At 32.4% G+C, this 17,061-nt stretch overlaps 2 protein-coding genes across 4 annotated transcripts; one reads left to right on the top strand and one right to left on the bottom strand.

Moving 5' to 3' along the window:
* The first annotated feature begins 919 nt into the window (after window positions 1–919).
* LOC110631889 (uncharacterized) lies at window positions 920–5,780 on the top strand. Of its 2 annotated transcripts, XM_058131664.1 has the most exons (7): window positions 920–1,078; window positions 1,163–1,226; window positions 2,104–2,222; window positions 4,095–4,228; window positions 4,799–4,946; window positions 5,035–5,191; window positions 5,467–5,780. In XM_058131664.1, the coding sequence occupies exons 2-7, from the start codon at window positions 1,214–1,216 to the stop codon at window positions 5,556–5,558; spliced, it is 663 nt and encodes a 220-aa protein (XP_057987647.1). In that variant the 5' UTR covers window positions 920–1,078; window positions 1,163–1,213; the 3' UTR covers window positions 5,559–5,780. The 2 variants fall into 2 exon arrangements, with proteins under 2 accessions (XP_057987647.1, XP_057987648.1); XM_058131665.1 differs by lacking the exons at window positions 920–1,078; window positions 1,163–1,226 and having other exon boundaries at window positions 2,103–2,236.
* A 2,912-nt stretch (window positions 5,781–8,692) lies between these two features.
* Window positions 8,693–10,251, bottom strand: LOC110631902 (protein transport protein SEC13 homolog B). 2 transcript variants are annotated; one of them, XM_021779926.2, is made up of 2 exons: window positions 10,068–10,251; window positions 8,693–9,794 (listed from the first exon to the last, which is right to left on the bottom strand). In XM_021779926.2, exon 2 carries the CDS (start codon window positions 9,784–9,786, stop codon window positions 8,875–8,877), a length of 912 nt encoding a protein of 303 aa, XP_021635618.1. In that variant the 5' UTR covers window positions 9,787–9,794; window positions 10,068–10,251; the 3' UTR covers window positions 8,693–8,874. The 2 variants fall into 2 exon arrangements, with proteins under 2 accessions (XP_021635618.1, XP_021635617.1); XM_021779925.2 differs by having other exon boundaries at window positions 10,072–10,251.
* Between the last annotated feature and the right edge of the window lie 6,810 nt (window positions 10,252–17,061).

Here is a 17,061-nt window from a genome sequence, read left to right as displayed (position 1 = left end):
TAGTGTTCTTATAATTAAAATTTATCAAATTTAATTTTAAATTATTTTTTAATACTTTTTAACTATTATAAGTAATTTCAATAGCAATACTAAATAAATCCTTAGATTTGAGTTAAATTATCTAATTTGCTAAATTTAGGATATAATTAAAGCAAGGTCCTTGAATTTTTTTCTAATTTTCTCTTCTTTTTTTTTTTCTCTCTATGAGAATTTAAATACACATAAAACAAATTTGATAAATCTTCAAAATATTTAAGAAAATTTAAAATATTAAATTGGGCAAAACGATGCAGGCCAAGCTTAAAAAAATAAAATTTAAAATCAATAATTATTAAAATATTAAATAAATAATATGCCTCAAAATAAAAATTTTAAATTCTTTCATTTAAAATATATAAAGTATTTAAAATTTTTCCAAATATTACATCAAATAGAGAAAACGTTTTGAACTTTAGAAAGTCAAAGGTATGAGGTGGGATCTCAAATCTATATTTACCTATTTATAAAATAAGCATATATTTTTAAAAAGTTGACATGTGACATTTTTTTCATATACAAACTCAAGATTTTTTTATTAAATTTTTTAATTTATAAATTATTATATTACTTTTTAATTAAAGATAAAAGTAATAATTTTTTTTATTTAATATTCACATATATATAAGCATAGAAAATAAGTAACTATATAATTTTATTTTTTAAGTTATTACAACTAAAAGATTTCTAAATGACCAAAAGAACTAAAATATATACTGAACGGAAATATAAAAATTAATTAATATATTTTTTAAAAAAATTAGAGAAATTAAATAATATTTTTTAGAATAAAAAAATTTGTATGGGTAAATTTTTCATTGGAAGAAAAATATGGGGGTAAAATTTCAATTCCAGATAAAGTTAAAAATTTTATAATTCTAGAAATCTCCATCCTAGTCTCTTTTATCGCTCGAGCATGCAGATCCCTTCTCCACCCTCTCAAACCCTAGCGGACAGTCACTGCCCAACGATCAATCAACAGCCCTTTACCACCGCCGTCTCTTGATTCTTCTTCTTCTTCTTCTTCTTCTTCTTCTTCTCGGTAACTCTCTCTCTAAATGCTATTTCTTTTTCATTTCTCAATTTCTTACCCCTTTTTGTGTTTTTATGTTTATACATATCGCAGAACCAACACTTCTGATTGCAAGTTTTGATTCTGAAACCGATAAGTTCGTAGATGGAGGACTGGGGTACGATATTTTTTTTTTTAATTTTAACTTTTAAAAACCCTTTTGGATTCTAGTGGAACTGATGCATAATTAGGGTTTTGTGTTTGACCCCCTTCCTGTCTTGGAAGGAATCTACGTGTGAGGCTGGTTTCTTCAAATTTAGTTGCTGGGTATTGAAGATGAAGTTTTCAGTGATTGATTTTTGGTGGTTAAATTTGGTTGTTAATGCTAATTGAGTGATACAAATGAGTTGTTGGATTAATAAACAAAGGCAAATTGTGAGGGAAAAATTTACTTGTTGCAGACTCTAGGACTTTGCAGTGTACTGCCTTAGTTACTGGATTCACGTGATATATATATATATCCCCTGCGAATCTTATAGCTGGTGACATGTCCGGTATTTCTGCTACCTGGTTCTCGCCTCTTTTTATGTTTAGGAAGATTGCTGATCTTTGGGTTTTAGGTGTTTGGCAGGAGAATAAATGAAAGACGCAGTTTATTCTTCCATATGGGCTTGATGTTTAGGAGTAATGAGACTTTTGCTATCTACAATCTGCTGAACATTTTACTGGTTATAATTTGTGGCTGGGTGAATGCAAAATTAGTACATCGCCAAATTTGATAAAATTAAAAGAATTTACTATAATTGAAATTAGGCTCAAAGTTATGATTTTTTTTGCTTTTTTAATGATTTGACCTTTGTCATTTGTCAGAAAGAAAAGAGAGAGGAAATTCAAGTATTCAACGCTATATCCTGAAAGCTTATGGCTAGAAAATGATTTTTTTTCCCTTCCACTTAGAACTTTACAATCTTGCACTGTGCATTCAGTTTCTCTGCGTTCTCATCTTGAACATTTTTTTTTATTTAATTTGACTAATATATATTCTTTTGTTTCAGAGGATGAACAAATTCCACCTCTCCTTGCAAAGGAGCAACCTAAAAGTAAATGGGATGATGAAGATGTGGATGAAAATGAGGTGAAGGAATCATGGGAGGATGAAGATGAACCAGCTCCGGTATGATCGATAAAGTAATAGTGATTTGCATTATTTAATCTTTATTAGATGGTTTTCTTAGTGGTAAATCTTCTACCCATAACATCAGCACACACATTAATCCATTAAAGAGAGAACTTGATATTATCTAATTTAGTGCCTGTTGCTAAATATTTTTAATAGGAAATGGTGGGAATGTTGAATTTGAATTCATCAATGTGATATCCTTCCTTTTTTTTTTGGGCCAAAGTCAATATGATTACTTAGTTAGCTCAATATATTGCTGATGGTTTTATATGTCTTCATGTATAAATAGTTACCTTTCTATAAATGTAGCTTACAGCAGGTGGTCTCCTATATAGGCTTGCTGCATGAACCTAATTGCTTTTATTATTGATTGTGGAAAAAATGGGGATGGCTGGGATAATTAATCCCAACCCCAAACAGTGGCCTCCCTCTAATTCAAACCGAACCGAACCGAATTACTATATTTTAGAACTAAACCGAAATAAATGAAAAATCGAATCGAACCGAACTACTTTATTTTGGTTCGGTTCAAACTGACCAGTTCTGAATTTTGATTGATTTTTAATTTAGACTTGATTTTCAAGTTATTTGGTTTGATTTTAACCTTAGTTTGAGCCTAATAACCATTAATCAATGAAATTAAGCAATATATATATATATATATATATATATATATATATATAATTACATATAATTTATAAATTTTTCATAAAAATAAATTAATTCAAAAATAAAAAATACTATTCGGTTCGATTCGGTTCAAACCGATTTTTTCTCCAAAATCGAACCGAAATAACTGAAAATTTTAAAATACAGAACCAAACTGAACCGGACCAAATTATATCAAAAACCGAATCGAATTACTGAATTAAGGCGGTTTGGTTCGGTTTAAACTGAATAGTGCTCACCCCTACCACCCCACCCAAAAAAACAAAGAGAACTCCCCCCTCCCTTTCTTCCCTCCCCTCCCACATCATCCTTCACCATTGTAAGGCGATCCACTTTAGCCTCTATTATGGTTGTTTTGTGTTTTTCATTTATTTGCTAGGAAACACCTGCATAATGTGTTTCATATGTAGAGTTGCAATTTTTTTTAATAATGTTTTTGTAGCAACACCTAACAAATGCAATCTACTTTTGGAAACTAAAATTCATATTTTTCTACCTTTTACATTGGTGGTTTCAACTTTCAAGGCATCCGGGAGAAAATTTTGCTGCTGTCTCCTTTACCTTTAACACCCTTCATTCCTTTTCTATTTCCTTAGTGCTGTCTGTTTCACCATACTACCCTGCACAACATTGAATGTGATCTCCAAGCATATTTAAGTATTTAACTTAATTGACATTCTGTTGAAGGATTCAACTTTTGGTATTATTACAAATCACCTCATCCTCACAGTCTCTCTTTATCATGGTTGTATATAGCTGAAATAAAAATCCAGTTGCTGTATCTTCTTTTCATGCAGAGCCTTGGAGAACTGATTACTAGCAATTTTGTGTACTTCCATTTCCATGCGAGTTGCTTGTTGATCCCCATACTTGGCATTAAGAAACAGCTCTAGATATAAACTTTATCTTGGTGCCAGTTGTATTCATGCCTATGTATAGAACAGATGGGGAGGTCTCTCTCTCTATGATAATACTTGATTATGTTCGCAAAAAATAATGAAAAAGTGAATATAGCAATTAATAGAATTGTGCATGTATGTGTTTATTTTGAAGTTCTTAATGGGCAACATAATTCATAAATAACTTCTTTTTCGCATAATATTTTATATTCACTTTAATTATTCTGTGTTGTGCATATATGTTCTAATTATTTTAGTTTTATTGTACTTTTGTTATTTCTCTGGGCAATGGGATCAGGCATCTGTGGAAGAACCTCCTCCTGAAAAACCATCTAAGAAACCTGTGACAAAACCTACAGAAAAGAAAGGCAAAACTGCAAAGGAAGAGCCTCAGCCTCTAGATCCTGTTGCTGAGAAACTTCGCCAACAAAGGTACCAAATTATTATTTTCATTTCTGCTTATCTTGGGGACTCGTTTATATCAGTTTTAATTTTAATATAGGGGACAATTTTATTATGCAAATATAAAAGCATTAATAAACTGAAAAATTTAGCATTATTATCCACTGTCATAACATTTAGATTTGAAATTTAGAATGTTTTGGTGAATAGAATTGAATTAGTTTAGGGTTTCAATTGTGGCTGGAAGCAATGTTTTGATGGCTGCCTTCTCCAGGAATTTAGTAATGAACAGATAAGTTTAGCATTATTATCCTCTGTCATGACATCGAGACTTGAATTTTGGAATGTTTTGGTGGATGGGAGCAAATAGGTTTAGGGTTTCAATTGTGGTTGGAAGCAATATCTTGATTATACTTAACAACAACAACAACTACTACTATTGCTGCTGCTAAGCCTTAATGCCAAACTAGTTGGAGTAGGCTATATGAATCCTTTTTTGTCATTCAGCTCTGTTAGACACTAGGTCCGCTGGTTTATTTTTATTTTCCGGTGGTTTCTGGTAAGCAAGAGATTCTTATTGAAAGTTTGGCAACAATGCAGGTTAGTAGAAGAAGCTGATTACAAATCTACTACGGAACTGTTTGCTAAGAGAGGCGATGAGAAGACACTAGATAACTTCATTCCCAAATCTGAGAGTGACTTCTTGGAATATGCAGAACTTATTTCACATAAGCTTCGTCCATATGAGGTGTGTTGAATTAGCTTTTATTTATCTGTATCAGCTGAAGGCTGACATGGTCTCTAACCTGGTAAACTAATGTATTTTTTAAATGCAGAAAAGTTTCCATTATATTGGTTTACTCAAGGCAGTAATGAGATTGTCAATGACTTCTTTGAAAGCAGCAGATGCAAAAGATGTTGCATCTTCTGTAACTGCAATTGCAAATGAAAAGCTGAAGGCAGAGAAAGAAGCCAATACTAAAAAGAAGACAGGTAGATATTTCCACCAGTGCTTTTCTCTCACTGAGCTGAGCTCTAACCTGCTAGTTTTTTCTGCAAATTGAGCTTGAGCTTCAAGCTTTGAGGTTGAAATGAGCTGGAACATAGCCTGAACATGCTTGAAATTGACTTGGTTCTTATGCCTCTCTCCTATGTGTTTCTGATTTAGATATAATGGTTTTTCTGTTTGCTTTTCATTTGAGTATTATGTGCCCTAGAATGTCAAATTAACTAGTTGATGCATTGATGGTACTCGTTTATTCTTGCAGGTGGGAAGAAGAAACAGCTCCATGTTGATAAACCAGATGATGATTTGGTGATTGATGCCTATGATGCTGTTGATGACTATGATTTTATGTGATCTATTTTGGAGATATTTTTGCTTTAGGTTTTTGCTTGTTGGATCATATGGTCATTTACACCATGATTGATTTGATGTTGTAAACCTTCTGAGAGGATAGCATGAATTTTCACCTTTGTTATCAGCTGTTTGGTTAAACCTTAAAACTACCAAATGAGAATGATTTTATATTATATTCATATAACGGTATTAAAATTTGAAATAAAAGAGTGATTGTCTGAATTTTCTTCTCCATCAATGGCATTTGTATGATGGTCTGTCCTGATTTTTATTTATGGCTGAAGGGGTTAATTCTGAAAGACCAAACTCAAAAGATTAGTGTGCAAGGAACCAATGCAGCAATGAGAATTGTGTCAAGAAATGTGCTTGGTCGATAGATGTGAATGGGATGAAAGTTTTCTATAAATGAAACAGCTATTATTTGATTGATTAATGGTGAGTAGTCGATTTTGACCATAGGATTTCTTTTCCCCAATATCTCAATGTTCCAGCTTTTGGATTTATAACCGTCGGCTATATTGAATTCAATAGAAAATTTGATTGCATTGCATTATGACTTACCGAAAACGTAGCATTAACGTGTCTCTAATGTTGAAGTGGTTTGGCATGCAATTGCTTCTGCCTTCCGCAGAATTTGGTTTTTCTTTTCGCTATTGTAAGTTTCGACCTGCTTACTGTAACTGAAGGTGCTGTTTTGTTTTGGAGTTGGGTGGAACTCAAGATGGTTGGCTAGGATTAATAAGAAAGATGGTGGAGAGTGGAGAGGAATGGTAAATTATGTACAATTTACAATGAAACCAATGTTACTTTCTTTCTGATTGAAAATTACTTCGATGCACGAAAAATTATATAGAAAGCGTCAAATGGGCTAAACTAAACTAAACTTTTATTCTAAGAAATTGGGATCGGTTATATGGATTTTTTTTCTCCATTCTAAACGATTTTGAGTTAAATCTTCGAAAATGTGTAATGTTTATAGGTCATGTTGTACTACTCTACTTCAAATCAGTTTAGGTCTACTCTTTTTTTTTTTTTTCTTTCTTTACTCTAACCAATGTGCTCTACTTGTCTAACTGGAGCCTCCGTATGTCTACGCTTCACATGACCAAACCATCTCAATCTCCCTTCTCTCAACTTAACCTCAATTGGCACCACTCCTATCTTTTCTCTAATACTATCACGGATTTTATCTAGTATAGTATGACCACTCATCCACCTTAACATTCTCATATCCGTAACTTTTATCTTAGACACATGCGACTCCTTCAGTGCCCAACACTCAGTACCATATAATATGACTGATCGTATGGTTGTACGGTAAAATTTTCCTTTCAACTTATTGGGAATCTTGCTATCACATAAAACTCTTGTGGCACTTCTCCACTTCAACCATCCAGCTTTAATCTTATGACTATCATCCTCCTCACATCCTCTGTCTACTTGAAAGATTGAGCCGAGATATTTAAAGTGATTACTTTGTGCATCATCTTATTGTCTCAATCATTATTTGCCCACTAATTAAAAGAAATTATCCAATGGTTATGCACATTTTTTAAGTATGTTCTAAGATTAACTTTTTAATAAAAAGGTATTTCGAAATTATGCACAGTTTATAAAGAGTGAAAATTGTCTAAATATTATTAAAGTAAATTATAATTTAATTTTTGAGATTTAGTTAAATATATATATTAATCCCTATATTTTTAAAACTCACCTATTTAATTGTGAGTTGTCCCTACCTAGATATATATATATATATATAGACGCAAAAGTGTCCAAATTGATTTTAATTAATTATAAAATATTATAATATAATAATAAGTTTTCCAGTTAAATTCTTTTAGTTTAAATATATAATAAACCTATAATAAAATTTATATAATAAATTTGTAATATTATTTTAATATTTTGATATAATTAATGATAAATTTGATGAAAAATTAAATGGGCTAATCTATAAAATTATTTAAATGTTAAGAGCCAAATATATATGTTTTAAAAATATAGGCAGTAATATGTAGATTTCACTAAATCTTAGAGACAAAAGTATAATTTATCTTAACTTTTTTTTTTTGGCATCTATATAATTTTTCCTTTTTATTAACAGGGCTAAAACTCATAGCATTTTTTTTTTAACTTAATTTCAAAATTCTATTAAAAAAATACGCTAAACTACAAAGTAGTAAATTATAATTTCCCCTTGAAATAAATTATAAGGAAGCCGTCTCATCCTTGAGACGATATTGTAAGGTGCCACCATATCTAATTCGAGTCAAGTAGCCTCTTAAGACAAGACTAGAGGGTTATGATCCTCCTTAACTGCATATTCAAGAGATTCTCCCTTAACTTGGCAGGAAAATATAGAGAAATTAAAAAAAAAATTAAAAACAAAATAAAAAAATTACTCTGCATTGTTTAGATAAATTATTAAAATATAAGAGAATGCAATTTTTCTCTTAAAAGAATATTAAAAAATAACTATTATACGCTCATTTTCCTTCCCATGTTTATATTGTTGAAAGTTATTTAAATATTTTAACAATTATTTTACCCTATTTTTATCCATTTCTCACCAATTTAGAGAGAAATATTTTTAGTTAAAATTTCTCCTCTCTTTTCTTTTCTCTCCAATTTTCTCTTTTATTTGATGTTCAATCAAGAAAATTTAGAGAAAACTCTCCTCTCCATTTCCCTCAATCCAAACAAAAGGAATTTGGTCATCTTTGGTATCCATGATTCAATTAAGCATCTTTAGTAGGAATGGATGAGGTGAACACAGTCACAGTGTAGTGTGAATTTATATTGATTGAAACCAGTAACTGTGTCTCTACTCCTGTTTCAAGATTCAGCCACATAAATCCACGTTTGCGATTCTAATTGAAGAACGGGTAGTCTAGTTAAACACAATCTAATAGTATTGGAGAACTACTTGGTAACCATTTTCCTGAAAAGGAAAACTCCACAGCCCTAATTCACCTAGCTTCCCTACTTGTACAGGTAACATAAATATAACTACAGTCGAAAAAGAGAGGCGAAAACCAAATGCAAAACCTTACTCTTAATAAGGTTATGTTGTTGGCTGGTTTTTGGGGTGGTGGAAGGGGGGCAAGAAACAAGAATCCAGCTAGAGAAAATGATAAATAATGATAGAGATGATCTATGCATTCAAAGAACAATATGGATTTAAGTTGCAAGCTACATGAAATTCAAGAAATGAAGGCCCAAATATCTGACATGTTTAAAACACTCCAACTATGGAAGAACACAAGGGAAAAACAAGTTCTTAACATATGGGAATTGGGAAAGGACTGAAGATCTAGGAATCAACTGTAGTCACCTGTTGCCACTCCCCATCTACAGCTTCGTTCCATAGAGTGACATTGTCATTCCCATCAGCAACAGCCACTATGTTTCCAGTGAGGGACCATGAGACTCTCCAAACAGGAGTCTTGAAATCATGCAACACCTTACCCTCCCATTGATCCCCTTCCTTTCCCACAGTCCATATAATAACCTTCCCATCCTGAGAAGCACTAGCAATAGTGGACTTTGGAAGGCCCAAGTTAGGTGCCCATGCGACATCTCTTACCCAATCAGTGTGCATTTGAAGAGCTGGAAAGCAGTCCATCTTCCAAGTTCCATTGTAGAGCTTCCAAACTTTGACAGTATTGTCACAACCACCAGAGCAAAGCTTCTGAACAGGGTCAAGCAAACCAGAACCAACAAGAGCACCAGGCGCTGTCGATGGTGCCCAAGAAACAGAAGTTACACCAACTGGGTGAGCTTGATCGATTCTGGAAGTGTCCCATCCACCATCTGGTCGTGCAGTAAAAACTGATATATTTCCATCTGAGGAGCCACACGCCAAACAAAGACCAACCTCATGAGGTGCCCAAGCAATAGAGTTAACCGATGATTTGTGGTCATCAAAAACATGAGCTTGAGTCCACTCATTCTGGTTGCCCTCCTTCCATATTATGACACGCCCATCATAAGAACATGAAGCAAGCAAAGATCCAAACTTTGGGTGAGCCCAGGATACTTGCCAAACAGGTCCTTGATGGGCAGTGAGCTGAGCCAGCTGCTGGGAAGTGTTATTGCTATTGTTAACCCCAATTATCTTGATTGAGTGATCAGATGAGGCAGTTGCAATGCGCTTGCCATAGTAATCCATAGCCACATCATGAACTGTGTCTTGATGACCAGTCTCAATCTTCTGAGAAGGCATTTTCTCTCCTATATTAAAATTGGATAAGAACCAAAATCAAAATTCTTTTTCACAAAAATCAAAATTCTTTTTTCACAAAAATTCATATTTTATGACAATTTACAAAAGTCTAGTAGAACCCATCAATTGAGATAAGAAACTATGCGAAACTACCATTTTCTTGATTTCTAATTACCAGATCCAGATCGTGGATTGCTAGCGCCCAAAATCAACGTTTCCAGCCAATAAATTGATAATAAAAACAAAAAAACAGAAGATTAAACAAGGAAAGTATTACGTACTTACTGATTATATTGATGAATTAGGGTTTACAGACGTTTGATTACTGGAGAATCAGTAATGGTTGAAACATTGAAGACTCAGCGAGGGAGTTTTTTCTCCAAGCAAATATTGGGATTTTGGGTGAAGATTCTTTTTAGGGTTGTGCAATTGGAATTAATGTCTACACTCTACACTGCCTATCATTAATTCCAACTTTCATGTAAAGTTTGATTAGGTCCTAATTAATATTTGTTTTTTTATTAATTCACACCTTTTGTTTAAGTTGGATTCAGTTTGATTTAAAAAAAATAAAATATTTTTTTATATTTTATAATTAAAATTTATTTATATTATTTCATTTATTTTTATCTTTCAAATTTAAATTTTATACAGTGATTAAAAAGAATAATATGATCACTTTATTTTTAATTATTTTTTATTTTATTTAATTAATTTTTATATAAATATTTATTTTATTTATTAAAAATAAAAAGCAAAATAAAAAAAATTAATAATTTTTAATTTTTTAAATGTGATAGATAATTTAAAATAAATTTAAATGCCAATAGATAAAAATGAATGAATAAATAATAATAATAATAATTTAAATATTTTATAATTATAATTAAAATAAAAAAAATAAAATTAAATCATCAAAATATAAAACTAGTTAATAACCCTAAACCTCCATCCTCTAGAAATTAATAAATATTGTAAAGTATTTTTTTTCGTTCATTTTTAATTTTTATATGTGATTAAAGAAGTAATTAAATTAGTAAAATTAATAATAAAATATTTTTTATTTTAATTAAATTATTCTTTTTCTGATTTATTTAAGAGAAATAAAGAAAGGTGATGATATTTATTTTAAGAATTTATAAAAATAGTTAGTGTTTAGTGAAGATAAAGGTAAAATTATATAAAAAAAAATAATAATACCCGTTAATCTTCAAAACAATAGATAATGTTGGATAAAATAATTTTATAATATTTTCAGTTTAATTTTTGGTCTTAATTAAGTCTTGAGATGCAATTTTGTAATTTTCTTATATGGTGTAATTTTTTGTTGCAATATATAATTTTAAAAGAGATCATTTAATATTTAGTTAAATAATATATTTAAAGTAGTTTAATTTAATTTATTGAATTAATGTCTATATATTTAAATAATTTCAAATAATTAATTATCATTTAAATATTTAAATGTTCAAACTTTAAAAGATTTAACACAATTATATAGTCATATGATTAAATGTAATTAAAAAGTTATAATTAAAAAAATTACTTATTGTTTAAAAAATTCATTAAAATAATTTATATAATTATACAATTTAAAAATTAATTATTATTTAAAATTTAAATATTTAACACATTTTTTAATTCATGTAATTAATTATTTAATTTTTAATAATTATTTAAATAATTAATTCTTATTACTTAGTTACATATTAGTTTTATAAAATTAATTTAATAAAACAATATAATTGTAACACCCCAAATTTTTAAATTTATTATTTTATGAGTAAATATTAATATTTTATTTTATTTAAATTTTAGGAAATTATTTGAAATTTTTCGGATTTTAGAAATCGGGTTCGATTTTCCGAAAATATAAAACTTTGATGATTTTTAAAAATTAATTTAAAGACCACGTGGCAAAACTAAAAATATATTTAGACTCTACAAATTTTTCTAAGTTTTCTAGAATTTTTTCAGAATTTTTGTGCCTCGTTTTCGGTCTCAAGGCAAAGTAAAAATTTAAAATTTTGTATCTTGAATCGGACCGGCCGAATCGAACCGAATCGGATCGGACCGATCGAATCAAACCGGCCAGCTCCTTTTCTTCTTCCTCCGTGCGCGCCCCCGACCCTTCTTCCTCTCTCTCCTGTTTTCTCTCTCCTCCCTCCTCCCCACGCCGCGCCGCCGCCACCCAGCCCTCCCCACCTCGCCGGCGCGCCGCCCCAGCCTTCCCCCACCGCCGGCCGGCCTTCCAGGCGGCCGAAAACGACGCGCGAAGAGGCGCGACGCGCAGCATTCCATTTCGGCTTCCCGGCAGAAATTTGGCCGATCCGGCCACCGATTGAGACGTATCTTATGTCAAACACCATCTACACCTCGAGAGTTTTCCATAAACACCAAGAACAACAAAATCCATCGAGCGGTTTGTCCAATTTTTATCCGGGAAGTTTTAGCCCATTTTAAATTTTGGGCTAGATTTCTCGCAAATCGTGAGCCCCACGAGAAAACCGAGAGTACCAGAGCGCTCCATTGGTCGACAGCTTCGCGGCAATATAAATTTCGAAATTTTTCAACACCGTTTTTTCGGTGCGTCTCACAAAACTCCGTAGTATTTTTCCGAGCACTAAATGAGTTTAGAAAATTTCGTAAAAATTATATACTAACCCCCGTATTGTGGGCTTCGTGTAGGTACCTTCAATTCGTGAAAATTCGATGGTTACCTGGGTCTGTGAATTTTCGGCCAGACAGACAGGCTACCGAAAAAGTCTCGGAATTGGGTCGAGATTTTGGCTACCCCACCATTGTCAGATGTCCCGAGCGCGTTCCCGAGATCGGAATCGGCATAGGTAAACCCGAACCTTACTTTTTCTTAATTTTCTAGTGCTTGAATGGGATTAAAAATCCATAAAATATTCGTGGTAGCTCAGAAAATTATGATTCTTTTTGCATTAGCTTAGTAATATTGCTAAGGACAGCGGGGCAAAGTTTTAGAATTTTTAGAGCTTATTTGGGTAGTTTTTACAAAAAGGGTCAATTATTAGGACTAAACTGTAATTTTACATATTGTGATTGATGACTATTTGGATGGGCCCAGGAGGGGCTGTGTGATGTGATTGAGTTGTGGGTGTATGGTTTGTGGATATAGAAGTGCGTTTTAAGCCCTTTTGCAGGTTGGGTAGGTCCTAGGTATAGGGGAGACTCTGCCGGATTTTCGGCACGACTTAGGACATCTTTGGTCTTTTCTTAGTTTGTATTGAGTCAAATGTACTAAATAATTATAATAAAAATTGTCAAGTGAGCCGGGACAGCCTTCCTCCTCCGTCCAGCCGCCACAGTGACTTCGGTTGAGTCTGTGAGTAAAATATTAATTTTAATTATAATTTCGATATTATTATATGTTCAAGCATGCCCATGCATCACTTATATGTATGTATCTATGTAGTTAAACAATAGGCACGTTTTACATTGCATTCATAAATGTTGAAGTGCCATGGATGTTGTTGTGGTAATTTGGAGCAGTGTGCGTGCGTTGGCGTGCGTGTGGTATAGTGTTGGATATGGACAGGACGGGTAGACACGGCTTGAGATCTTCGCTGGGATCCGGTCCTTCGGGGTAGACACGGCTTGAGTTCTTCGCTGGGACCCCTATTTGGTTTATTAAGCGAAAGTCGGACTTGAGTTCTTCATTGGCACAGGTTGGATTAAGAGGGTTGTATAGAGGATCAGCTCCCATATATATATTGTTTGACCTTATCTGGTGTGTGAGTGCTCCAAATTGCCTTTTTGATGTGATTTGTATAAAATTTATGACGATGTTGCATTTCACTCTACATGGTGCATTAGCTTTAGATAGCTATAGAGATTATGGTTAAAATTGATATTTTACTCTCTGAGTTGAACGCTCACTCCTGTTAATTATTTTTCCAAACTACAGGAGGATATTTGTTGTGGTTACCTGCTTTTCTTTTTCGCAGGTCGTCTATTAATGTTTGTATAATTCTATTAACTCCTAGAACTTCGCATGTGTTAGAAATATTTATTTGATTTAGGTCTGTAATATAAATTGCCATGTTGGATCTGTAAACTTATTATATGCATGTATGTTGGACTGGATAAGGGAGCTGAGCTCCCATTTGACTTTATGTTATTATTGTTGACCCCACAAGCTCAAAGGAGCATAGATTTTGATGATACCAAAACTCAACTAGAATCAAACTAACATTGTTTTAAGTGTTGTGCATCTCAAAAGGAAAAGACACAAGGATTTTATGATGGATTCGTGCTTTTGAAGAAAGGATGACATTCTAAAGATAACACAAGACGAATCAAAGGAGATAAAAGAATAAAATGTTACCTTCCAAGGCTGCATTGAAAATCAGAATTGAAGGTACATATAGTCTAAGAGTTAGTTTTATTTTTTAGGATTGCTTGTGAAAAGAATTGAAGAGTAGAAGTCAATGATGCTTATTTTCAATTCCTCAAAAGATTTTCTCTTTTAAATATCATTTTTGGCCTAAAAAATATTTGACTATGATTTGGTGTAAAGTTTTATAGTTTTGAAAGTTATGCAGAAAAGTTTTCCTGGTATGCTAACTGGTTTGCTACTTTTTTTAGTATGCTAACTAGTTTGCTATTTTCTCCAGTATGCTAACTGTCTCAACTCTGCACAACATCGCAGAAAACGACAAAATAACGGCTATTTTCTTGAAATTAAATCGTAACGCGTTCAAATGAGTTTCCAAACGGTCAAAAACGTTCCAAAGCTATAAATACACCCACCTTTGGCCATTTTGCACTTAATGAAAGACTCTCCACTGTTCAAAATCATAAAAGCTTTCATTCAAAGTGCTTAAAGTGTTTTTATTGCTCATCATTGGTTTATCTACTTATCTCTTCTTTATAGATTCTGTTGTATTAAGTGAGAGTGAGTTTTAAACACATTATTATCATTTATGAGAGGTCATTCAAGCACCTAGTGAAGCTTGGTTGTGAAAAGTGTTTGGGATAACACTTGGTAGAAGTGTGAAGCTACTTGTAAAAGCTTTGGTGAGAAGATTTATAAAGGGCTTTTGTCTCTTGCCTTTAAAAGAGAAGAATAGTGAAGTGAAAACTCAAAGTGGGATCTTTGAGAGAGTGGATGTAGGCTAGTTGAGCCGAACCACTATAAAAATTTCAGTGTTCATTTTCTCAACCCTTGCTCTTTACATTTATGCATTTTAACTTTATGATTGATATGCTTTTGCTGATATGAAAGCTGATGCTATTTGCTGTTAACCTTGCTGCAAACTAAGAAAATTAGTTTACTGCTGATATCTGATTTAATCTGCTTATTGGTTGATCTGCTGTCAGTTAGGATATCTGGTATACTGCTCTGGTTGCTGTGTTAAAAATTTATCCAGATTACTGATATCTTTATTGAATGCTAATATAATTTGTTAGAACAGTATACTGATTGCATATAGCCTAACTTTGAATAAACTTGTCAATAGAGCTGTATTGTTCATATTTCACATTAGTCAATTGAGTTGAACCTAGCTGTAATTTTCAAAGGTTTTGAGCAAGAACCGAAAATTGTTTTTAAATTCCAATTCACCCCCCCCCCCCTCTTGGACATATTTTGGGACATCAATTTGGTATCAGAGCTTGTCTCTCTTGCTTGAGGATTAAACCCCTTAGAGTGATCCATACACATGGCTAGTTCATCTAGAAACTCACCGGTGTACTGCCCCTTAGCTGAAGGTTATTCCATCACTAGACCACCACTTTTTAATGGCACAAATTACTCTTTTTGGAAAACTAGAATGAGAAATTTTATACAATCTGTTGACATTGATGCTTGGAGAATAATTAAAGATGGTCCTTATATTCCTTATAAAACCAGTGAAGGAATGGTACAAATTCCTAAAGCTGAAATTGAATTTGATGATAATGATTGGAAGAAAATTTCTACAAATGCCAAGGCTATTAAAATTCTTCATTGTGCTCTTGATATTAATGAGTATAATCGTATTTCAGGATGTCAAACTGCAAAAGAAATATGGGACAAACTAGAAGTCACATATGAAGGAACTGATGTGGTAAAAGAGTCAAAGGCAAACCTCCTCATCTGTGATTATGAGTTATTTGAGATGAAACCTTGTGAAACTATTGCTGAAATGAGTACCAGATTTACTGATCTTGTCAATCTTCTTAAAGCTCTTGGAAAGAGATTTGAGGAACAAGAACTTGTAAAGAAAATTCTGAGGTCTCTTCCAAAGTCATGGGAAGCAAAGACTACTGTTATTCAAGACACCAAGGATTTCAGAAAATACACCTATGATGAGCTAATTGGTTCTCTCATTGCACATGAGATGATCTATAAGAAAGATGAGAAAGAAGGTGATCAAAAGAAAAAGAAAGGTATAGCTTTCATATCCGAAAAGGTAGATGAGAAAAGAAAAGTGTTGCTTTTAAAGCTAGTTCAAGTGATGATTCAAGTGCTTCAAGTGATGATGATGAAGATATGGCTATGATAGTCAAAAGATTCAAAAGAGCATTTAGAAAAGGTGGAAGCAAATACAAGAAGTTCACAAAGAAATATGCTCCAAAGACTCCAAATCATTCAAGTGAAATAGTTTGTTATGAGTGTAACAAACCAGGCCACATTAAGCCAAAGTGTCCTACATTGAAGAAGAAAAACAAGTTTAGAAAGGATAAAAGCAAAAAGGCAATGGCAGCAACATGGAGTGATAGTGACTCTTCATCAAATGATGAAACAAGTGACAAAGAAGCTGCAAACACTTGTATGATGGCAATTGAAGAAAAAGGTGAAAGCTCACACATCGAAGATAGTGAAAATGAGGTAAATCTTGAACTTTCTAATGTTGATGAATTAGAACTTGCATTTGTGAAGACATATGATAAATATAGAACTTTTAAAAAGAAATGCAAAATTCTGGTTCATGAAAATTGTGCTCTAAGATCAGAAAATATTTCCTTGAGTATGGCTTCAAAAGAAAATGAATTTTACAAATCTCAAATGAAATTATTTAAGGAAGTTAATGATGAGCTTCAAAGATCAAAAGAAGTATGTGAACAACTTCTTGAGAAAAATAGAATTCTTGAAGCAAAAGTTGAATCTTTGACAAGAGATTTAACTAAATTTACAAAAGGAAAAGAAACACTTGATATACTTCTTGGGAATCAAAGATCCACAAATGAAAAATCTGGAATTGGTTATGATGGATTTATGAAATATGGAAAATACAAACAATTTTTTGTTAAAGCTACATCCTT

This window comes from Hevea brasiliensis, chromosome 13 (assembly GCF_030052815.1).
Source record: "Hevea brasiliensis isolate MT/VB/25A 57/8 chromosome 13, ASM3005281v1, whole genome shotgun sequence".
NCBI lineage: Eukaryota > Viridiplantae > Streptophyta > Magnoliopsida > Malpighiales > Euphorbiaceae > Hevea > Hevea brasiliensis.
Note: the sequence above shows the minus strand (reverse complement) of the source record. Positions and strands in the feature narration are given on the sequence as shown.

Excerpts from the sequence above, each read along its gene's own strand:
- LOC110631889 (XM_058131664.1), top strand. Across the intron at positions 4,947-5,034 it reads ATAAGCTTCGTCCATATGAG|AAAAGTTTCCATTATATTGG; the intron begins GTGTGTTGAATT and ends TTTTAAATGCAG. Across the intron at positions 5,192-5,466 it reads CAATACTAAAAAGAAGACAG|GTGGGAAGAAGAAACAGCTC; the intron begins GTAGATATTTCC and ends TTATTCTTGCAG.
- LOC110631902 (XM_021779926.2), bottom strand. The coding sequence starts at position 9,786 with ATGCCTTCTCAGAAGATTGAGACTGGTCATCAAGACACAGTTCATGAT.